Source organism: Syngnathus acus, chromosome 11, assembly GCF_901709675.1.
Source record: "Syngnathus acus chromosome 11, fSynAcu1.2, whole genome shotgun sequence".
In the NCBI taxonomy this organism is placed as follows: domain Eukaryota; kingdom Metazoa; phylum Chordata; class Actinopteri; order Syngnathiformes; family Syngnathidae; genus Syngnathus; species Syngnathus acus.
The window spans coordinates 4127258-4150594 of NC_051096.1; the positions used below are offsets into that span (position 1 = coordinate 4127258).

The window sequence follows — 23337 nt, forward strand, 5'->3', positions numbered from 1 at the left end:
CCCCGTTGAAGGTTGACAATGGTACAGGAAGCACATTCCAACTTTTCTGTAATCCTGAGATGTTATTAAACTCTGGATTTTTTTTTTTTTGTCGGCGCATATCGTAACCCATTTCTTTTTCGCTACATAATAATCAACACACATTTACAAAGATTTACAGCACTGCATTGTGGGAGATGGGAGTGCCCATTGGGATATGCCGTTGCCAGGCAACAAGAGGAAGAGATAAAGTAGTCGTTAGTTTCTAAAATGAGACTTGGGCAGAAAGCGGGTAATGGAGAAAGGATAGAATGAGGGATTTCACTCAAGCTGACAATTGGCAATAATACATGTTACAAAGGTTTTGTACTGAGAGTACATTTCAGAGATATTTATTAGACCTTTGTACATTTTTTTAAAGGCGAGTGGCCGTGATGTCGCATGAGAGGAAGGACATTTTTCACTAATCACAAAAAAAACATGGCGCAGATGTACCTTCTACTTTGCTGTCAGATCCTCTCGGAGATTCACACATGATCCGAAATACTGGAGAACATTTGAGAGGGATTGTCGGTGGGTGGCGCTGATTTGTCATTGTGATGTAAGGGATAAAGAAGAGAGAACGAACGTCCCATCAGGTTGTCTGAAAAAAAAGGGGTTGCAATACATCTAGTCAATGTACTTTTCCTCCCCGCTCCCTTGACGTTCAAGTGAGAAGAGTGGTCTCGGTCCTTCTCTCCCTCCCCGAACTGGTTACTCTAAATGCCGGGTCCTTTGATGGTTCCCGCCTCCTGTAGTCTCGGAGAAGTGTACGCCGAGGCGGCCAGACACGTCGCGGCCTCGCAGTAGCCCGGGAGACCTGGTGGACCCGCCTTACCGGGACGACCGTGCTCACCGGCTACTCCCTGAGGGCCTATTTCACCTGGCCTGCCGTTTCGGGCTACACCGTCAACACCGGGAGGACCTGAGAAGAAGACAATCAAGCACTTGGGTTAGCATGCTAAGTGTGCTCGTCAAACTATATTTAGAATTTTAATTACACAGGCACTGTATATACGCACATCGTTACATTGTGTGATGAGTGTGTTCGCCATAGTTTAAATTAGATTCTGCTGTTGAAATCCTATTACATTATCACTCAAGAGCATCTGTTCAATGGCTGAAGTTAATGATGCTTTTAAAACACTTTTAAGTAGGCTCTCCTGTGGCAAGAGCCGGCCCCCAGACTAAAAAAAAAAAAAAAAAGCCGTTTTATATTCACAGTTAAGCCAAGAGCACCACCACCATGGCTTTGACTCGCTTGCCTTGAATTCCTGGGGGTCCTGGTGGTCCCTGATGGGCTTTTCCGGGGTTTCCTCTCTCACCCTTCGCCCCTCTCTTTCCTGACAATGACAAGAAAGAAATTAAATGTGGATGTTCACGGGAAAAAATGCATTTTTTTCTTATCAACCTTTCAGCCCTGTGTTCCCAATCTGCCCGGCAGCTCCAATCATGCCAGGAATGCCCCTAGAACCAGGTACACCATGTGTTCCCTGGGGACCAGGTGCTCCTGCAGGTCCGGGAGGGCCTGGTGGTCCCATCACGCCAGCTCCACCAAGTACAGCTCTCTTGGCACTCACGGCAACTATTGCCAGCCTCTCTGTCATTAAAAAAAATAATTTAAGCTTAAAGTCATCGCAACAGCAAACTTCTGGATGCCCACCTTGCAACATCTTCAGCACCACTTCGATAATATGCTGGTCAGATGGGTCACGTCCCTGGAGGAGAGAAAATCCAGATGAGTCTTTACTCCTCAATCATTAGATTTTCCTTGACTCACCGGTCCCCCCTGAATGCCCGTCATGCCAGGCACACCTCGCACTCCATTCAATCCTCGGGGGCCAGGTAGTCCAGCAGGTCCAGGGTCACCTGGTTTACCGGGGTCTCCAGTTGGACCGTTGTGCCCGGGATCGCCCCTTACTCCTTGCTGTATGAAGACTATGTGTCATCTTATTGGTCATATTGAAAAAATATTCATGATCCAAAGCTCACCTGTCCTTTAGGTCCAGGTTCTCCAGACAAACCCTGAAAGCACAAGCAAGCATTTAATATTATGAGTCAATTTGTTTTCCCCACTAATATTCTTCAAATTTTTTTTTTACCTTTTCACCTTTCTCACCACCCAACCCCTCAACACCTGGATCACCCTTTAATAGAAAAAATGGAAGGGAATGTCAGACAATAGCAAATGTATTTTTTGAGGTTCAAACCATTAAAATAGCTACTCACAATATCTCCCTTTGGCCCACCTTTTCCTTGGAATCCCTACAAAAAGAAAGATATATTTATAAATTTGAATCTATGTAGTATCGATTTCACCACCGATACAAAACGCCAAGGTAAGAAGATGTGACCTAATTGTTAAGACAAGGACAATGAGGATGGATGTTGAGGTGATTAATAGTGCTGCCTCATGTTCTGATTTATTCTGGCATTATGACGACTCATGGATAAACACTGCCCTCTAGCGGATATAACTGATATGTGATGCAACTATTTCCCAGCTCACCTTATCTCCTTTGGTCCCGCTCAATCCCTGAGCACCCGGAACACCCATTGGCCCCCTCTCGCCCTTGCCTCCCTGAAATTCATAGATAATAAATCGTTACTTCAAAATTCAAAACAGATCACGCAAAGCAAACTTACAAATTTCCCGACGATTCCTTGAGGACCCACTGGGCCACGTTGACCTCGGTCTCCCTGCGGTCACACATAAGGTGAGTATCTTGGCGATTTTAAGATTAGGTTAAGTAGTTTTTACCTTAGGACCAGGAACTCCCACCATCCCAGCTTCGCCAGGAACACCAGGCTCACCCTAAAGACAAGTCATTTAATTAATACCACCAATAAAATGCATTAAAACATGTTTGTATTGTTACCAGAGGTCCGGAGGAACCGGGGTTGCCACTTTGACCCCTGGGTCCAAGCTCGCCCTATCAAGAGATGTTTGTTGAACATACAAGATGTTGGTGTGATATATGAGTTTCTAAAAGGTCTTACTTTAACTCCGGGGCCACCTTTGCTTCCTGGAGCACCAGGCAATCCCTGCAAATGAGAAAATTCCACATTATATCAATCAAAGGTTGTCGTAGAAATTAATTCAACTCTTTGACCCCCAAAATAAACTTGTGCCGATTGCTTTTATTTGTATTATCGTAAACCTTCAAGCAGGTTCCTCGCAGGGATTCTTCCGGCGCGGCTTATTATTCCGATATGCATCACGGCATTACATCACGGTGTTTGCGGCGGTGTCACCGTGACGACCACACGGCATCCCACGCTCCATTACCCCCGCGAGTCACAACGGCACACGCGCCGATGTGACTAGCTAGCGGTTTTTATTGTGATAAATCACTATGTCACGGCAAGGAGAAGGCTGTCTCGAGGTAGTTTAGATTCGAGAACAACTCAGGTCAAAAGGTCAGCGTTACCCTGGAGGAGAGCCCAGAAAATAAAATAGTCAAATATACCAGCTGCTTCCTGCTGGTATCCCCCCCGCTCGCGTTCTGTCCTTGTTGATTTGGGGAGGAAACATTGCCACAATTGCCTACGTGGCTCGAATGATAACGACCTTTTTCCAGACAATCTCGTTTGCGTGTGCCTTTCATGGCTTTGCTGTCATGAATCACTCACCGCTGTTCCCTGTGGCCCGGGGGGTCCTGGCATCCCGGCCTGGCCGGGCCCACCCTGTTGAAAGAGGAAAATGAGAACAGAAAAATCTTTCCCCGCGTCATAAAGCTTTCTATCATGATACCAGCGGGCTGGCCTCTTACTTTGATTCCAGGAATGCCAGGTGTGCCATCTTTTCCATCAATGCCAGGCAGGCCCTAAAAATGCAGATGACTTCAATTGGCACAGTCCGACTTGCAAAATAAAAAAAAAACTCACATCGTCTCCTTTTTTGCCGACTGCACCCTGTGGGCCCTGAATGCCGCGGCTGCCCTGCGGGAGAAAACCAAATGAATGTTAATATATTCAAATAACACATCAGGATTTTTTTTTTTCTTTTAAAAGCAAAAAAATATTCAGTGAAAAATACTAGAGGAAAAAAATACTTGCTTTATCTCCCTTGTCGCCTGCTTCTCCAGGTCCACCCCGAGGCCCCTCCTCACCCTGCAAATAAAATCAATAACCCAAAATGAGTGCGTCTACTTTTTCTGTCAACAAAATTCTGTGCTCGTGCGGGTTCTTACTGGAGGTCCGGGAATCCCTACAGGTCCGTTGATGCCCTTGTAACCGCGGGGTCCCTAAGGAAAGGTGTAAAAGGCGCTATTAGAGATTATGCTCACCTACTCTTCATTGTGATAAAGGGCCAATTAGAGTTTAGCTCAATCTACTAATGGGCGTTGCAAAAAAAAAAAAAGTGAGGGGTAGTTTGGCTTTGCCGCTAACTTAGCCAACACGGCTAATGTTAACTACAAGACAAATTGCTAGCGGGAATCATTAACAACATATGGAGACACCATGGACCCAGATAACCCCGACTCATTAGAGGAGGCGAGATATGTGCAGTGGCATCATTTCCATATGTCCCCATTGCTGGTAATGGATGATGTTTGCATAGAGGGGGCAGGTCCAACTGTGCCTACTTGGAGTTCATCGAAAAAAATGAGAACAGCCTTGCCTTGAAAGATAAAGTGGACAATAAAGATTATGTGAACATAAGAAGAAGTTATATTTCTCACCGCCTCTCCTTTGGGACCCATCATCCCTGGGTAACCTCTCACACCCATTGGACCCTTTAAAAAAAAAATAAAAAATTAAAATAAATAAATAAATCTAAAACAAAATAAAATAAAATAAAAAATAAAATTAATCATTGAACCAATTACTTGAATCAAAATAATTGATCTATTATTGTCGTCATACCGAAGGTCCTGGGATTCCTTGCTCTCCAGAGATGCCCACTTCTCCTTTGATTCCCTGCAGGATGAGAGTAAATCGTCAAGGCAACCTCAGAAGCTTAATCTCTAGGTCCGACTTGCTTCTCCTGAAGATTTCCTGGCGTGCTCATTAGATCTGCTTCACACAGCGAGGTGAGGCGAGCAGATGAACCGAGACTAGCTCGTACTCACATTTGACCTTTTATTCCGCTCGCCCTAATGCCGACTACACCGGCAGGCTCGACTACCACGGCCAGATTAGCGCCAGTCATGTGCCTCGTGGGACTTCATTAGAACTAATCCTCGCCTCTGCCGGTTCTGAATGTTGTCTGAGTAATTCCATAGGTTACCTGCTTTCCAATACTGCCGGGATCTCCAAGAACACCGGGACGTCCTTTGTGGCCCTAAAGAACAACCACAAAATGATCCAGCCAGTTTAATATCATGAAAATCCAATCAAGGGTGTAAATATGACAAATTGGATTATTTTTTCCGGCTCTTTGGAATCCCTCACTTTGACTCCCTGCATTCCCTGTGGGCCCTTTGGTCCTGCTGGACAGTTAAGAGGACACTGTTGTACAGAGAGGGACATTTGTCAATTATACTGAGTAAAAACATCATCAAGAATATATTTTCGGGTTCTACCTGGAAGTCGGCGCTTCCTTCTTCTCCACCGATGAACTTCCCCGGTGGGCCCTGGAAAGTTACAGACAAATGTGAGTTACAAAGTTGCCCAAGCAAGCCATTTTCTTTCCCTCCATTTATGGATTGCATCGGGAGGTAAAATATCTCTACGGAGGCCTGTGAGGGGGATGGGGGGGGGGGGGAGTATTTACCCTAAGATAGAACTAAAGCTAAACAAATACACTCCCCCGAGCTGGAAACATCACTCTCATTGAAGGCACCCCCGCCTGGATGCAAGCGGGGGAGTACATCAACCCCGAGAAAATATACTTGAAAGCCTCCTACTCAGAACTGTTGGTATTTCCGTGCTTTCTCCGCAGGGACACGTGCAAGATTCATGGGGGTCTTTGCCTGTATAGTGCATTTTAAAGATGGCGGTGATTCTGCTCAATGTGGGGGACATACAAGAACTTACTGGTTTGCCTGGTGTTCCAGGAAGTCCTGGAGGCCCAGGTGGTCCCATCAAACCCTATAAAAAAAAAAGATGATCCCAACTATTATTATTATTATTTTCTTAACAGTTTTGTGTTCATCATGCCAAGCGCTTACTTTCGTTCCAGTCAGTCCAATTTCACCAGGAAGTCCGATCGGCCCAGGAGCTCCCTAAATAATTCAGTGAGATAATCAAGTCTGCCCACCAAAAAAACAGTTGACATCCTAAAAGCCACAATAAACTTACTGCAAGTCCAGGGAGACCGGGTCCCTGCGTGAACAAGGACAAGAGGTCAAAACATTTCATGACAAGTGGCAACAAATTTCCGTTATAGCTTTTTGAAGAAGGAAGGCTGCTGTAATGTTTGTTTAGCTTTAAACAACGGAATTAAGTATGCAAGGACAGTCCATGGCACAAAATCTGTCAGATAGGTGGAGACAGCGCGCCCCCTACTGATTATAAACCGTGTTGCAGTTCAACTAGAGGAAAGCCTGGTTTTGATTTGGGGCACACTGATTGGATATATATATATATTTTTTTTTTTTGTGGATCATGAAATTAGGCTTCATCAGGAGAAACTTAACCCGAAAGGGAGGACAGCTGGTCGGGAATGATGTGTAAATGAGGACTTGAGAAGCTCCAATGTAATTTAAGTGACAACATTGCTAATTGCAGAGTTAATTGCCTTCTTCAAAAATGATCAGTATTATTAATGTAATTAATAATAAATGCATACTCACAGGTCTGCCAGGTTCGCCGCTTAACCCAACCTGACCCTGCAAATGAGAAAAAAAATAAAAATAAATAAATAAATAAACATATACGGTATATAGCAATGGAAACAAAACAGCCCAATGTTATATTGGAGCCGCATTCATAATGTAATCCTGCTACAAATGGAAAGCAGCAATCACCGTTTTCAATTTCCATCCCATAATGAATTAAGTAGAACACGGTAGCCACTATTTCACTTTAACGCCTCCTTATACTTCCACTCCATTACATTTCAGATGCTCTTTTTTTTTTTTTTTTTTTTTATGTTTCACAATGTTCTTCAACTGATTGATGTGTCAGCTATTCGGGTTACTTTGCAGATTGCTGTTATATATGGATATGAGCCGCTATAAATCCGATAACCCAGCGAGCAAAAGTTTCAAACACCTTAACGAGCATCATTAAACGTACCGCCGCTAAATCAGATCGGTAGTTATAATCAAATCCTCCAACAGGGAGACTTCTCCTATCATGACGACAAAATTATGAGTAATGGATTTTTATGAATGCAACAATAGTGGATAGCAACACTTGCCTTCGGGCCGGGGCTTCCCACTGGACCTCGGTCCCCCTTTGCCCCAATTAAACCCTGAAAAAAGGAAAGAAAATGCTAAAAAACATGCCTGGAGGTCAAAGTAAGGCTTGAATTCACATTGAAATAATCACAAATATGATTCGACTTGACACAGTCATTAGGAAACAAACAGGAGATTTAAGATTCCAAAGAGGATTACCGGCAGAAAGCTCCAAAGACGGCGTGTGGATGTGATCATGTGACCATTTGGCATGTAAACTTCAGACTTTTCAGTAAAGACGTTATTTCTTATAAAATATTTGTGTAATTTTTTTACGACATTTTTTTTACTACGGTCAACAACAAATACAACGACACATTAAAATATTTCACTGCAGTCATAAATGCAACTCATAATGTGCCTCCTCCCAAAAGACTCTTAAAAGATGCAAACATTGCGTTTTTCTCACATCAATGCCGTTATCTCCCGGTGCGCCATCAGGACCTGGCTCTCCTGGTTCTCCCTTTTGCCCCTACAAAAAGAACCCCACACACATGGCAAATTAAAATAAATGGAATTATAAATAAAATATTCATGATGGGAAAAAATGATGGCTTACTGGTGGACCTGGGGAACCAGGTGGACCTTTGTCTCCCTGCAAAATATAAAAATCTGTGTTATGCATGTAAGTGTTAAGACGATCATATTGAACATTCAAGATGAGCTCATTTTTGGAATTGCTGCTTTAATTTGCAGAACCTCTCCACTGCATTATATCTGAAATGTATCACATTACTGTGACACAAACCCCAGACTCCTTTCCACAGGTCTGCCAAGGGTCCCTTTCTCAAAGACACTTCTCTGCTAGGAAACAGAGCTCCTTTGTAGCACTAAATATTTGCATTTGCAGAGCCCTCTACTGGCTAAACTGGAGGACTGCACTCGAGATTGGTATTTGCCCAGCACAATGATGGTCTTTGTGGCAATAAGCGCCGGTGGGCAAACGCAGGGGGGGATACTCACATCAATGCCGTCTGAGCCAGGAGTGCCAGAAGGGCCTGGTGGGCCTGCCTGGCCCTGAGGTCCAGGTGGACCTCTCTGAAAGTGAAGAAGAAAAGTACGGAAAATTGATTAGAAAAATATTTCATTCAAAGGAGCCAATAAAGAGCATTTTCTTCATTTCTAACAACTCAATGAAAAAAAAAAAAGCGGTTATATAAATAGCATTAAAAGTACACTTGGGTTATTTATTCTAAGTGTATATTGCAACAAAATGATATTAAAATGTCCAAAATAATAATTATATGATACACAAGATAAATACATACGAGAAGGTTCTGTGCCATTGATGGCATTTTGTAAACACACAAAAACAAGATGCAACCATTCCATATAGAAAAACACAATTATATTTTAAATATAATTATTATAATATTAGGACAGAAAGAGGAATGTGGGAAAAACAGCAACCTTTGGGCCCCCCACCCAGATGAGACTTTTAAAAATCCCAAAATCCGATTCTTCAGGTATTCAAAAATAGAAAAAAGGAGCAAAATACATTTCCTTCCAATGCAACAACATCCAAGAGATTGCACGTAGGTGTCATTTTAAAGAAGGCCTTTCACACTTTGTAGTCAAAGTAAGTTTGGTTGTGTGCATGTTTGCCACTTAAGACTTCCATCCTCCATTTCCACAGAAAAAAATCTTCTTCGTTAGAAAAACGTACTTCTTGTGGAAAAACATCACCCAGGAAAACCCCAAATCCATCATGGTCTCTATTTAAAACCCCAGACAAGAAGCGAGTTCACACACGATAACAATCCAAAAGAAGAAAAGGCTCTTTCACTTTATGTCCACTGCTGAAAATCCATCAACTTTCTTTTCGACTCAAGATCAAGTGATGACTAAGCCTATCTCAAATATATCAGCATATCATTTCAATTTATAACTCTCCCAACGACCTAATAAAAGCCGCCCCCGCCCTTCCTCGGAATAAAGTTCTTGCAGGTGTTCCCTGTCCACTTACCACTTGGGCCAGAACCAAGCAGAGTGTCTGCAGAACTACCCAGGACTTCAGCACCACCGACAGAGAAGCCATGGTCCTTCTCCCCTGACGGTCTCTCTCCCCGCTTCACCAAATCCTCTCGTCTTGCTTCCCTATTGCGTCCCAGGCCGGCACAGTGAGAGACTGGTGGGGTAAAAAAAAAAAATGCCTCGGAGAAGGTGTGCAGGGGTGGGGGTTGTGGCTATGTGCACATTCATGAAAAAAGGGAGGGGGGGCAGCAGGCATAGGTTTGAAGATCACATCCTCGGAAGAAGCAAGGAAACACATATTGCATTTGTTGCTGTGATTGGTTACTTCATGGATATTTTTTTTTTTTCAAAGCAAAGCAAGCAAATCCACAGGAACTGGAGTACAGTAAAACTACTCAGAACTTTGGTCCAGTAAATTTTAAGAGGCGGGGAATACATCAGATCATGCAGGTAATAAATCTATTCTTCTATTCTAAAAAAGAACCTCAAGCATCAAGTGGTCATTTTTAAAATATAGTTAGTCTTTTTTTGCAAAATAGCAAGATTACTCAGAACCCGTGCAAACAAATTGGAACGTCAAAATGACCTTATAGTGACCCCTAAAGTCGTTATGTGAAATAACACAAAGTTCTTTTAAGATCCACTAGAGAGCAGCAAAGTCAAAAGATTCCAGCTTGGTGCTGTTGAGGTCTTCAGAGCAGACTGAGAAATAATTGCCCACATTATTAGAACCCATCAATCATCAGACAGTCAACTTTAAAAGTTTTAAAAGCTGCTTTGTGTTATCTTTCTTTTTTTTAATATAAAATACAGATCTTTATTTGGACATAATAGTGGTGAACTAATTGGAATAATTTGGCAGAATTGAGGACAATAAGGGAGGACAAGCAATAAATAGCATTGCATAATATAATAATATATATAAATATAAATAAACGGACAAGGCAATGAGTGACATCTGGATGAGGCCTAAATGACTGACATCTACAAAATTGTAGTTATAAAAAAAGATGTGAAAATTACAGAATTAAAATGCTGTTTAATTGAGACAAAAAAAAAGTGCAGAAAAGATATCCTCATAAAACTTGGCCGGGCTTATATACGGCACACGCTGAAGAATAACCGGATAAATATTAACCTCGAGTGTAGGTGGAAAGAGTCACGGCAAAGTGATAAAACAACCGGCCATTAGCAAATATGTCAGGCCCGAAAAGTAAACAATCAGTCAAGAGGCACAAAACGACATACGGATAAGGATATTTGTCCGTTTGCTATGAAATATTCATTAGGGGGTTTTCGTGCTTGCAATTCTGGTATGAAAATCACTTTGAGGGTTTTGTCTTCTTTGACATGGAAAATCAATGAGCGAATGAAAACACATGATTAGGTTGTCAGTCAAGCTGCTTGAAGGAGTCTAAGTACACTTCACTTGTTCGTGTAATTGTTTCCGTTGATACATATCATGTATGTATATTTCCATTTATCCTTTTTGGATTGTTCTTCTACGCTTCTTTTTTTTTTAAATTATGCATTTATATTTTTAGTGATGACACTTCAATCAAATTTAATTACAGTTGGGGTTATAAGGTCAGGTTTGGTAGACGTGGGCAAAAAAACAACATGCAGACATTAAACAAAATGAAAAAACTGTTATCAGTCTCTTAGAATTTTTTTTTTTTTTTTTTTACAGAGATCAAATACTGATTTCACCCGGAGAGGGAGAGGAAAAAATACTTATGAGGTGGTCCGGCTGAAAGCCGCGGTTGTAAAAGCCTTAAGAGCTCCCCGTGTGAGGCTCATCAGTTTCAAGCACCGATCCAAATAAAAGTTTTATTCTACCGTATTTTCCGCACTATAAGGCGCACCTAAAAACCTCCAATTTTCTCAAAGCGTCTTATAATCAGGTGCGCCTTATATATGGACCAATATTGAGCCACTACAGCAGGCGTGTCCAAAGTCTGGCCTGCGGGCCAAATGTATATATCTTATATATGGACAAAGTTTTAAAATGGGCCATTCATTGAAGGTGCGCCTTATAATCCGGTGCGCCTTATAGTGCGGAAAATACGGTACATCAAAAATAATTCAGTTCTATTTAGAGGACTTTTTTGAAGTAGATATCCTAGTATTAACTTCCAATTAAAGGTGAAACCTCATTTCCACTTTGACAAAATAGTCAGACTGTTGGATTTAAAAATAAATAAGTCGATAACAATTAATGGACTTTGTTCAGACTACTTTGTGTCTTCCATTGCATTGAGTAAATAGTTAAGTGGCGAGTAAATTAGTCTAAAACGATTGAATCGAATGCATATATTCAATCAAGACAGTTCAATCCAGAACCGAACCTTGACGTTAATGATTTGATCATTTTTCCCCTGAGGAAAAAATTTCTACACTTTGGATCCAGTCATGTGTCTTTCTGACAGGCGTAAGTTTTATTATTATTTCTTGGAATATGTTTTTAGTTTATCTGGCAAAAAATCATTCGACTAATGTGAAAATAATCACCCACGTATGTTTCGACAAAAGGTTTCGTCATCGTGTTGGCTGTTGATAAAATAGCACCAATCAGCGACGGCCATTTTGTTTGAAGACAAATATAAATAATCATTAAAACACATAAAAATCCATCTTTAGAGGTTTTTTTTTTTAGTCACATCAGGTCTCATGTGGAAATTCAAACCATACTTTCCAACACATGAACTCACTCAACAACATATTGTCAACATATTGCGCAATCCTAACATATCAATCTCTCGCCTCGCTCGTTCCCATCTGGAGGATTTTCCTTCATTCCCCCTCGGGGTGTTTGTGCACGACAACACTTCAACACCTCAATTCGTTGGTGTTGCTACAAAATAGGCCTTGTCCAAGTCACTTTTGTCCTTCTCGAAACTGCCTGAACTCTTTCTCTCACCTTCCCGCTTTGTCTTTGGGTGACTTATCTCCGACCGTTCCCCTTCTGTGACTGCTGTCCGGCTTCATCCATCTCTTTATCTTCCAATTTTCATCCCGTGTCATTCCGCCCTCAATAACCCTTGGAGGTCTTACGCTCAACATTTGTCAGTGACACTTTGGACACACCTTTTCCTCTCGCTTGATTGAAAACCTCGGCGCTGGTGTTCCGTACCGCTGACGGCGTTAGACGCCATCACCTAAACGACGCAGGTGGCTTACTGCATCACCGACCAACTCTATGTGAATTTACCTCCAGGTTGTTGACATCTTTTATTCTGGCCCGTTTAATATATCAGCTGTTCATGGACTTTTTTTTTTTTTTTTTAAGAGTCAAGCGATGTGCACGCCTCCAATTTCCCTCTCGATATCAAACATACTTTGAAGTTTCCATTTTTAGCATTATTCTTCCCTATTGTCGAGTTTTATTAGCATTAGCTTCTATTGTATCTAAATCTGCTTTGTCTTGCTTTTGCCATCAGGCTTTGCGATGATCATCCGCCGTCATCATTCATAACAGCTTCCTTCTCAGAACTGACGCTCGAGTACTAAAGCGGCAGCTGCTCTTTGTCAGCGTGGAATTGGGTCTCCTTTTTGTCCACATTTACATTTCATACAGAAACGACACATTCCATTCCACCTTCATGTTCATGGCTCTTGTCCATGAAGATATTGTTCTCCTTTTACAGATTTATTTGACGCCTTTGTGGTAACTGTGATGAACTAAAGGTAACTAGCAACCGGCAGCTGCTTCCAATATGTCTCCAATCCATAAAATGTGTTGTATGATCTAATCCCAGTGCACAACAAGCAACGTGTCCCCTAATTATAAACAGCTTGCTGTAGTTTGAAATCACATATGAAGTACCGTATTTTCCGGACTATAAGGCTCACTGGACTATAAGGCGCACCTTCAATGAATGGATTTCTAATCCAAATCAAATCATTCTCCATTTTATCTTTTTTATTTCAACTTCAGACGCAACAAACTACTTTATAATCACAAAATAATCATCCATAGTCTTTTGGATTCATGATTCATAGTCTTCAGCGGGCCACTTATGATTGATTTCATGACACAATGCTTCGGGGCAGTTTAAATTTAGGAATTTGGTCCATATATAAGGCGCACCGGACTATAAGGCTCACTGTCGGCTTTTGAGAAAATTTTAGGTTTTTAGGTGCGCCTTATAGTCCAGAAAATACGGTACATTAAAAGCTTTTATGGTCCCATTGGTCACCTGTAAGAAGAATGAAAACAGACATACTGAAGGGGCCCAAAATAATAATAGTGGTGAATGTAACAATGTTAATAATTCTGATTTCATCAAGAATCGGCATTAAATATTCACACACACAGAAAGAAAATCCCAGAGCAGCAGTGTTTGTTTTGCATCCATGGTCTGTAATCATTAAGCATCACATTTCACTTACAATTAGGATTTGGATGGTTTCACTCGTGTCATCTAAACATACCTTGATTAAACCGTGAGGGGGGGGGGGTGAGTTTAGTTGCCCTGAAGGTTTGAAATGAGCAGCATTCGTAAAGTTCACACAAGGTCATGTTTATTAGTCGCACAAATTAGTGGAGCTTGGCTTTGTTTTTTTCAGAACTCCCCCCACTGGGCTCTCTGTTGTCTTACTGACTGAGTAAACCACGGCAATAAAATTCTTGTGATTATAAATATCATCAATCTGGAAATAGTCAGCTTGAGCGAAATACTTTTTTACAAGGTTTACAGTGTGACGTTAAATGTTGGCTTCCCACCACAGGACGGATATTCCCGACCACTTGACTAGAATAGCAGATGGGTTCGCTGTGAACATTTGTTTCTGTGAAAGTAACTCTCTTTTTTTTTTTTTGTCTCCCGCCGGGATAGCCCACGTTGGATTTACGGTCACCGTACCAAACGTTTGTCAACTTCCCCGTTAGACACTGAGTGAGTAACAACACTTTAATTGGGCTTGCATCCACTCGTGGAATGCGTGAGAAAATCCAGACCATGTCCAGTGGGATGGACTGTGGTCATCCATGACCACGCGCAGTATTTCTCATCTTATCTTTAACATGTTTGAGTCCCATTTGCCTTTTATATTATTCCATGCATGCATAAAAAGCTCACATGTGGTTTCAAGCATGAATGAATATAAATTATCTCTGTGCGGGTGTTGTTTTGTTTTTCTTCAATCATTTTTGATGGGTATATTGAAGTTGCCAGATTTTTGTAGTTTTATGGATGACGAACCATTTAAATTTGAAAAAGTGGATGCAGGTATTGCTCAACTCTAATTGGTTGAATTTTGGCACATATTATTTAATGAAGTGGCCCGGGTCATTAAGCATTAACACAACAATGGCAGTGTGGAATGAGTGTTGACTGGAAATCCACTTCTGGAAACTTCCATGTTGTACCTTTGTCATATTATGTACAATTAGCATTCGCGAGAACCATAGCATGTTTGTTTGTTCTTCTTTGGGGAAACGCTAATGAAAGGATGCTAAAATGTTTGGCGGGCAACCATCAGTAACAAACACAAACACAGTTTCTCCAAGCTACTTTAGTTTTTTCAAGCAGGGAAAGCAAGAGTGGGAGGGGGCAACAAGTTGACAAAGTTCTGACTGGAGCTCTGCTGTTTCTTTTCCTACTTCTGTAAGCTGGACGAGTGGGTGAAAGTATCAGAGGACGGGTCACTGACCGAGTCTGAACGTTTGCAGCCAGGGAGACAGAAAGACTCCTCTTGAGACTTTAAGAACTTTACTGGCAGGAATATAAGAAGAACTCTGATCTTGTCCATACCAGCACATGGACAGAAGCAACTATTGTTTGTTCTGGATGGATTGAATAATTGCTTGTTATGTGGACCCCATCACGAGGAGAAGCAGGAACAAAGCAGAGAAGGGAAACATCTGGATGGAAGAGCAACCAGAAGAGGAGAGAAGAGTGAAGGAAACATGTGTGTTCTCTGAAGAAGACCCGATCCTGAGATGGGACGCATGCTGGGCCTGATGCTGGTCTACCTGGCCCACCTTGTGGCTGGCTCCGAGCGCCAGCAGCACCAAGTGCAGCACGGCCCCTGCCGCTACACTTTCATCCTCCCCGAGGTGGAACTTTGCCAGCCTCACAAAAACTTTGAGGTCTCGAACACGCTCCAGGGGGACTCCCCAGCCCAAGTTAAATCCAATCGCGGCAGGAACCAGAAGAGCAGATCCTCTTGGCAGGAAATTAAGAATCTGGAAAGTGCCACTGAGAATAATACCCTGTGGCTGCAGAAGGTACAATCCTTTGATTAGCTTCTAAATAAATTCGGTCTTCTACATGCCATGTGGAATGTTTATTCTTGTCTGCGGCGCTTTCAATATTTATTGTATGCATAGTTTTTAGATTGATCAAACATGTCCGCAGTTTTGAATTTTAAAATAGAATGTCATGAATACCACATATAAACATTCTCACCAGGTTTTTTTTTCCCCCGCCCGCCCTGTCTGTCCATCTCCATAAATTTTCCCAAGATTGTTGCATGCTTTGGAGATGCTTCTCATCTCACACCTTGTCTAACATCAGATCTCCTCTACTCTCTTTCTCTCGCTCCCTTTCCTGCAAATACATTTATAAAAACACACACACTAGCCACAATTCCCCCGTGCACTCTCTGAAGCTCAAGTGTGTGAACTGAGGACCTAACTTCCATGGCAAGCACCCCTTGAGACAGTTGCATGAGTCTGAGAGTCCAAAAAAGGTACAGATAGAAAGAAAGTGATTGTTCTTTGTGTGCTGTTGAAGAAAATGGCCACATTGATTTTTCTGTTGATGTAGAATGACTAATAAATAGTATCTTTGGGAAGACTGCCAAATATTGGTCATATATAAAAATCATATCCAACCAAGCCTAATGAAAAACAATGCAAAAAAAATAAAATACAATATGTCGTTTTGCTTCGGGATCAAAAAGTGAACACGTGCACCAAGGGGAACATTAACATTGCAAATTCCTTCTCTGCTGTTTTCTAAAAAGAAACTCATGTTTGTTTTTCTTTGTCCAAGCCCCTAAAGCAACCTTGCTTTCCCTCCTGCTGCTGAAGGTTTGCAGAGAAGATTGAGCATGCTTTTGTTTTTCTATTAATAGCCTCGACAGCTTATGCAAATATTGTACAGCTGATGACCTGGTGAAATACCACTTTCAAAAAGCGCCGCCGTGAACACACACAAAGGCGTATTAATATTGAGCGAGACATCAATTATGACCCAAACATGGCTAATAGCCACCCTGGTGTTCCTCTGCTGCTGTAATTACACGAACAAATGAGTGCAATGTCTCGACGAGTAACACACAAGATTCATTACGCTTCATCTCAAACGTGATTTTCACAATCCAGGGATCTTAAATTCTTCCGTCGGAGATTGCTTTAATCCGTGTGTTAATGGCTTTTTTTTTTTCAACCTTGGATTTAGATGAGGAAGGCTTTGATTGTTTAAAGTGGAAGATCAGAAGGACAGAATGGACTCAGTGAGAATTACTGCCATTATTCTACTCTCAATTATTCTTTCCTCAGCTGGAGAATTTCATCCAAGAGAACGTTCGCTCCGGCGTGGAAGAACTAAAAAGAACCGCCGTGCACACCCAAACGGCCGCCATGTTGGAAATGGGAACCAACCTTCTGAGCCAGTCAGCGGAGCAGACTCGAAAACTGACTGATGTTGAAACTCAGGTACGAGGAAAGTTAATATATTGTGATACATGACATAATTGTGTCGACACGCTCTAGGTATTAAACCAGACGAGTCGCCTGGAGATCCAACTACTTGAGTATTCACTTTTTACCAACCGTCTGGAGAAGCTCATCCTCCTGCAGACTCAGGAGATCTCACGTCTCGGTGACAAAAACAGGTGATTTTGTCTCGGGAGTTTAATCATTCAAAGTAGCTCAATGTAGTCCCGATCGTATCAGAAGTGGGAATAAAAGCCAGTCTAATCTGACCAAACATGGCATTCATAATATAATAAGCATTGTGAGAGCATGTGGAGGAAATGTGTGCAGTAAAATGGCTAGGAGGGGTTTCCTGTTCTTCTTACCAGAAACGCAGGAACACGAGGTCAGGTTTTGGTCAGCGTGGGTTAAAGGCGGGTCAACACGGCAGTCGGTATGAATAAAAAAATCTTACACCATAAGGATTTTTTTTTTTTATTCAGTGATCTCGAACAGAGACTTTTGGCACTGGAGGCTCGTTACGGGACGGAGCTGGAGAGCTCGCAAGGAGAAAAGCAACAGTTGCGGGAAATGATGCAAAGGCAGAGCCGATTAGTCGGCCAGCTCCAGGTCCAACTGGGTGCTGCAACTCTTAACAATACCTTGATGCAAAAACAACAAGCTCGTCTCACGGACACGGTCGAGCAACTACTAAACCACTGCAATGGTAAGACGCCAAACCAAAACATACAAAACCGTCAATTTAATCAATCTGCTGCATTTTTTTCCTCCTCCAGAAATTTCCAATTTCCCCAGACATGAGCCACCTAGTTTCAGGGATTGTGCAGAGATTCTACAATCAGGACAAAGATCGAGTGGGATATACAACATACATCTCGCAAACTCCTCCCACTCCATCAAGGTATTGCAACTTTAAAGGTCATTGATCTGATGATTGTGACAACGAATATATATTAAGGACATTGTGTTGGTGGAAATGCCATCGTGTGTTTGTTTCTTATTGTGGTGAGAATGTGTGTTGAATGTGATATCAGAATAAGTTCGGAGCTAGCTGTCAATCAACCGTAGTAACAAGCTCTTTTTAATTTGACTGTGGCCTCATGGTCCTGGTTTAAGATTCAAGTCTGGTGTCCTCACTGGTCTCAAGATAGCAGCATTTTTTATTCATCACTTCTACTTAGGTTTGCTGGCTGGCATTTAATCCTCAGCTTCTTTGTGTGTGTATTCTTCTTCAACCCTGGTGGGCAAAGCAGCCAGGTGTTAAGTTGTGCCATGTGTTTCCTGTCAACGGGGGCCAATGTTGGTGCTAGTTATAACACCCCAAATCACTACTGCTGCTTTCAATCTATGCCATGAATGAGGCTGGCAAGCTGGGTGGTTATAATAAAGTGGGCCAGATGCAGTTTTGTTCTATTTTTCAGAGATTTTGAGCTCTCTGTTGAACACGCTTCCAAAAGTTATAAAATGTGTCTCAATGATAGCGAGTAACTTTAGCAAAGACCTACATTTGAATCATTAACGCTGTGAGCAATGGGAAATATTTCAAACTAAATTACCGTATTTTTTAGGCTATAAGTTGGACTTAAAATCCTTGACTCATTTGCTGTACTGGTTTGTTATAGTCCTAAAAATACGGTACTGTATCTTACAAATGTGTACTCCTTAAAATTTCCTTTCTTGAGGTTTTCTGTGACATGGAGACCAGAGGTGGAGGGTGGACCGTGTTCCAACATCGGCGAAACGGCTCCGTGGATTTCCATCGCGAGTGGAAGGACTATAAATTGGTGGGTAGAGCCGATGGTTTGATTCGTATGTGTTTTAACATGGCGAGGCGTGGGATCGCCATCGTACTGTGTGATCGAGGGTGACCTGGCGGGTGTTATCTTTGGCGGCCCTCGTGTTTTCTCCCACCTCCCATGTTATTGCACCTGCTCCCGCTTTCTGTCAGACTCCCACACATCCAAGCATACACACGTGTGTTTTTCACTGACCCAGAAGGTAAGAATACTATCAAGTATGAAGATCTTAATGCTCGGTTAAACAAAATATTCCGAGTCCTTTCTTATCTGGCCCATTGAGTCAAAAATATTTTTCAACTTTAACTGAGTGAGCCTAGCCCAGATTTTTGAATGATTACCGAAGCAATTCATTTCTTAATTGCCACAACTTGGCCTGAAATCAGAAAAACAGAGATGGAAGGAGATTGAGGGAGCAAGAACAAAACAAATCCATGAAGATCCTTCAAGAATAATATTTTCACAAGATGGTAAATATTTGGCTCCAGTTGAGAGGCATGGGAGCAGAGAGACCCTGTTGGTGGCAGATAACATAAATGATTTGATCCAGTTTCCGAGCTCTTAATCCCACTGACTGCAATCAATATCACTAAACTGTTGTGCCCTGGTCTGCAGGTCACATGATAAATGGAACTGGGCTCTTACCTTATCTACAATATACTTGCACTAGCCTCAAAGCAATCTCTTGTAGGACAGTTTCATTATGTTTCCCATTAAAAGTGAGTCACACGTCCTTGTCTGTAGTGAACGAAGCAAGCGATTATTTAAATGCTGAGCTTCAAATATTAAAACAAATTTAAGCCTCAACTGAGTCATCACTAGGGCCACTTCCAGAACTGAGTATTTAGTCTTCCTGCCATCCGAATGATAAATGTGACTCTTAAATTTAGTTACATTATCGTATTAAGCACAAACACGCTTGGCAGGTTCTTGGCAAAAGCCACCCGCTCATTAGCTTCTTTGTCTTTGTGCCCGATCCAGGGATTTGGAGAGCCTTCTGGGGAACATTGGCTGGGAAATGACATCATCCATAAACTGACCATATCCGGGGAATATAGCCTGCATGTCCAGTTGAAGGACCGAGAGGGAAATGAGGCTTACTCACATTATCAGCGCTTCTACATAGAGGGGGGGGAGAATAATTACAGGTTTGAATCATGATGTACCGTATTTTCCGCACTATAAGGCGCACCTAAAAATCTCCAATTTTCTCAAAAGCCGACAGTGCGCCTTATAATCCAGTGCGCCTTATATATGGACCAATATGGATTCGTGGATGAGGACTAATTTATTAAACTAATTTTTACGCGTTTATTTTGTGTGTTGTGTGATATTAACGTTTGAGCAACGTTGAGTTATTGATATATTGTTATTGTTTTCACTATTTCGAGTGTTACTATATTGTGATTGCATTAACGTTTGAGCAACGTTGTTATTTATTCTATCCACTTTATAATCCGGTGCGCCTTATATACGGACAACGTTTTAAAATAGGCCATTCATTGAAGGTGCGCCTTATAATCCGGTGCGCCTTATAGTGCGGAAAATACGGTAATATTCCTGGAAGCAATTCTGATGTAAACCATACATGGATGACTCCACAATTTCAGCCTTCACGTTGAGGGGTTCAGCGGGACGGCCGGGCGGACAGACAGCATGGCACACAGCGGTACCCAATTCAGCACCAAGGACAGAGACAATGACCGCTGTACCTGCAAATGTGCACAGTTGGCGTCTGGAGGTACCCCAAAAAAATTCAAAATGTTCTCCCTGACTTATTCTTCACCATGTTTTGCTCCACAGGTTGGTGGTTTGAGGCTTGTGGACCTTCCAACCTGAATGGAATGCATTATCCCAGCTCATCCAACGTGGTTCGCTACAACGGAATAAAGTGGTACTATTGGAAAGGACCGAATCTGATGGCTACCATGGCGACCATGATGGTACGCCCAGCAAACTTCTGACTCTTCAGTTTATACCAGATTTCAACAAACATCAGCTCAATTGTTGCTCCTCAACTCACTTCAACATAGTTCCTTAGGCAACTCGATGGCATTTAAAACTTTACAAACAGCAAATTAAAGCATTCCTTTTCTTTCCTATCCTGGCTCTCATGAAATATTCATTTTTTGCTCATAAAATCCCATTACACATTCTTACTCGGGCAATTTATGGTACAAATAAAACATTTGTTACAACATCTTAGGACAGTTAAAAAAGAATATAGTACGTGTATTTTCTGTCGAGCCGGACTCGGGATATCTTTATTTCCGTCAGTAGATATTTTTCCACAAGAAACATCTATTTGCCGATAATGTAAAAATATGTTCTGCCCGGTGAGTTCCTCTGTAAATTGCCTTCCTTTGTAAGGCTTCACCGAGCCCGTGAAGGACTCAAGCAGACTTAACTGTCTTTGATTTACTACTCTATTAGGTCGGATGCTCAACACACTTGAATTGCTCCGAAGAATGCCGCGCTATTAAAATCGCCCGAGCATCGTCTTAATATACGATATGAGTGTAAATACACAAGAAAGTCATGTCATAATATGTATGGAAAATAAATGCACCACATATCGTCGCAAGCAGATGTGTGAATTGTGAATAGTGTTAAAATCAAGTTGTTAGTTTATTAGAGTCTCCAAGGACTGGACAAGCTATATATAGATCACAATGGGGGGGCAAAGCTGCGAATGAATCCATCAAAGTGACTTTAATAAAGTCTAGATTCGGCCGACTGGCTCAACAGATCAAATAGTTGCGTTCTGGTCCAGTGAAGATCATCAATCGTTTCTTATGAGGTGCAACATTATTCATAATCAATATCACAATATAAATACTCAAAATATTCCACTTTAAGATGAAGAGCCACTAAGAAATTCGCTTGTGAGTAAATGCATGTACTGTTGCACCGTATGTTTATCGATGACTCTCTGTTGCATGAGCAGTTTAGGCTTGACTGAGAAATGGTGCCGAGCTCTCATAAGTCTTTGTCTCTCCTCTTTTTCCTTCGCCGTCTTTGATTCATAACGGGTATTTTGGCCGACCGGGGCTCAACCCAGGTATGTGCTGGCAGGCGTGCAAAAGAGGAAGCGCTCGGGACTGATTTGTCCTAGTCATCTGTGCTACGTGGTTTACTGTGTCAGCATGCAGAGCATTTACCTATGGTCATCGAAAAAGCAATACGGGCCATATATCAGCCTGCCACTTCCAATACATCAGCTACTATTTCTTAGGCCTTTTTCTTTTCCCCAGACAAAAAGCATAACAGCACTTTACTATAGTGCTGAACAAAGCATGCAGGCATGTGATACCACTTGGGGGCGCTAGTGCACAGAGAATCTATTTGGAGGACCACCACAAATCTGCATTTTCTTCTATTTTAACTTATAGGTGGTAAACAAAGAACAGCACATAAAATTACAATAATATAATTTTGGAAAGAATTAAAGTTGCTGATCAGGCATTAAATATTTACTGTTAGTTTGAAACAAAAGAAACATTGTAAGAGTGGTACAATGATGGTGTGGAATATATAAAATGCTTATCAACAAAGAAATATAGTCTTGGATATGTATTATCTGCCAACAATTCTGCTGCCATAGTTGTTCGCTTAAACCGACAACCAAAACAGTTTAGCCTCACAGACTAAGTGGCGTGTAAAACCCAACCAGACATTGCGGTTTTCCCGAGATAACCAAATATAGCACACCTAGACAGCAGCAATTCTAGCGATTGATAATGCGTACATGCAACCAAAACAAAAGATGTCACTGAAAATGTACTGCAATATATACTTATGAAAGATTTTTTTTTTTTTAAATAGATCTCCTTATTCTCCTCTTTCAACACAATCTCATGCCCTCATTAATAACAATACATATTTTTCTCCGAGCTTCATCGATATATAATCGAAGGAATACTTCTTAGTGTTAACACAGTGATTAGTATAATAAGATCAAAATATGTCAAAAGTGTGTTCTACAAAGAGAATGACATCATTAGAACCTAAGATTCTATCCAATGAGTGTACATCATCATATACGTCCAAGCAAACAATAAACCGAGGTAACCTGTCATCTCCGGAGATCCCAAACGTCTCATGAGCTGATCTCTAAAATGTCACGGCCTAAGGGTTCAACTTGTTTCTGATGAGCAATTTTACTGGCGGAATCTGTCGAGGTTCAATGAGTGTGCTGCTGCCACTTGACGAGTGTATTTTGTGGCCCGTGAAAAGGACACGTCAGGTTGTCTCGGTCAATCAAGCTTCCCGAGGTGCGTTTGAATGCACAAAGTTTATTTCCCAGCTTCTCTTTTTGTTTCTTAGCTTAACAAAATCCTTTCTGTGCCAACACTCCCGCCCCCCCCGCTGAAGGCATCCATTTGCCCTTTCTCAACAAAACCGGGCCCGAGGGGACCCGAGTGCAAGCAAACACACAAACAAACAAACACTGGAAAGTAAAACACTAAGAACCATCGACGAGAAGCTTTTTTTTAATCTGTCTTCGGGCTACGCGGATGTGTGTTTGCCTGCG

General features: G+C 41.8%; 2 protein-coding genes across 3 annotated transcripts in view; one reads left to right on the plus strand and one right to left on the minus strand.

The window, feature by feature from the left end:
• Positions 1–80: 80 nt before the first annotated feature.
• The window catches only part of col9a2 (procollagen, type IX, alpha 2), a 54373-nt gene continuing 31116 nt past the window's right edge, over positions 81–23337 (minus strand). The window contains exons 1-32 of one of the 2 annotated variants that reach the window (XM_037263511.1): positions 9334–9405; positions 8331–8405; positions 7927–7962; positions 7777–7839; positions 7328–7381; positions 6759–6794; positions 6265–6288; positions 6135–6188; positions 6001–6054; positions 5547–5597; positions 5416–5472; positions 5252–5305; positions 4888–4941; positions 4704–4757; positions 4212–4265; positions 4078–4131; positions 3907–3960; positions 3792–3845; positions 3652–3705; positions 3019–3063; positions 2898–2951; positions 2780–2833; positions 2665–2718; positions 2528–2599; positions 2248–2283; positions 2121–2165; positions 2011–2043; positions 1799–1945; positions 1682–1736; positions 1430–1618; positions 1284–1361; positions 81–943 (exon numbers count right to left, since the gene is read on the minus strand). In XM_037263511.1, the coding sequence (XP_037119406.1) occupies positions 738–943; positions 1284–1361; positions 1430–1618; positions 1682–1736; positions 1799–1945; positions 2011–2043; positions 2121–2165; positions 2248–2283; positions 2528–2599; positions 2665–2718; positions 2780–2833; positions 2898–2951; positions 3019–3063; positions 3652–3705; positions 3792–3845; positions 3907–3960; positions 4078–4131; positions 4212–4265; positions 4704–4757; positions 4888–4941; positions 5252–5305; positions 5416–5472; positions 5547–5597; positions 6001–6054; positions 6135–6188; positions 6265–6288; positions 6759–6794; positions 7328–7381; positions 7777–7839; positions 7927–7962; positions 8331–8405; positions 9334–9405 (2076 nt within the window). In that variant the 3' untranslated portion in view covers positions 81–737. Of the gene's footprint in view, positions 944–1283; positions 1362–1429; positions 1619–1681; positions 1737–1798; positions 1946–2010; positions 2044–2120; positions 2166–2247; positions 2284–2527; positions 2600–2664; positions 2719–2779; positions 2834–2897; positions 2952–3018; positions 3064–3651; positions 3706–3791; positions 3846–3906; positions 3961–4077; positions 4132–4211; positions 4266–4703; positions 4758–4887; positions 4942–5251; positions 5306–5415; positions 5473–5546; positions 5598–6000; positions 6055–6134; positions 6189–6264; positions 6289–6758; positions 6795–7327; positions 7382–7776; positions 7840–7926; positions 7963–8330; positions 8406–9333; positions 9496–23337 lie in introns of those variants that run through there. The other variant, XM_037263510.1, reaches the window with a different exon arrangement.
• angpt2b (angiopoietin 2b) lies at positions 14915–21387 on the plus strand. The gene is made up of 9 exons (XM_037263512.1): positions 14915–15573; positions 16852–17007; positions 17065–17186; positions 17490–17713; positions 17784–17908; positions 18690–18791; positions 19785–19951; positions 20414–20544; positions 20607–21387. The coding sequence occupies exons 1-9, from the start codon at positions 15286–15288 to the stop codon at positions 20765–20767; spliced, it is 1476 nt and encodes a 491-aa protein (XP_037119407.1). The 5' UTR covers positions 14915–15285; the 3' UTR covers positions 20768–21387.

Coding starts and splice junctions, on each gene's coding strand:
- angpt2b (XM_037263512.1), top strand. CDS start 15,286: ATGGGACGCATGCTGGGCCTGATGCTGGTCTACCTGGCCCACCTTGTG. Junction 17,909..18,689: donor ACTCCTCCCACTCCATCAAG/GTATTGCAACTT, acceptor TCCTTTCTTGAG/GTTTTCTGTGACATGGAGAC. Junction 20,545..20,606: donor TGCACAGTTGGCGTCTGGAG/GTACCCCAAAAA, acceptor TTTGCTCCACAG/GTTGGTGGTTTGAGGCTTGT.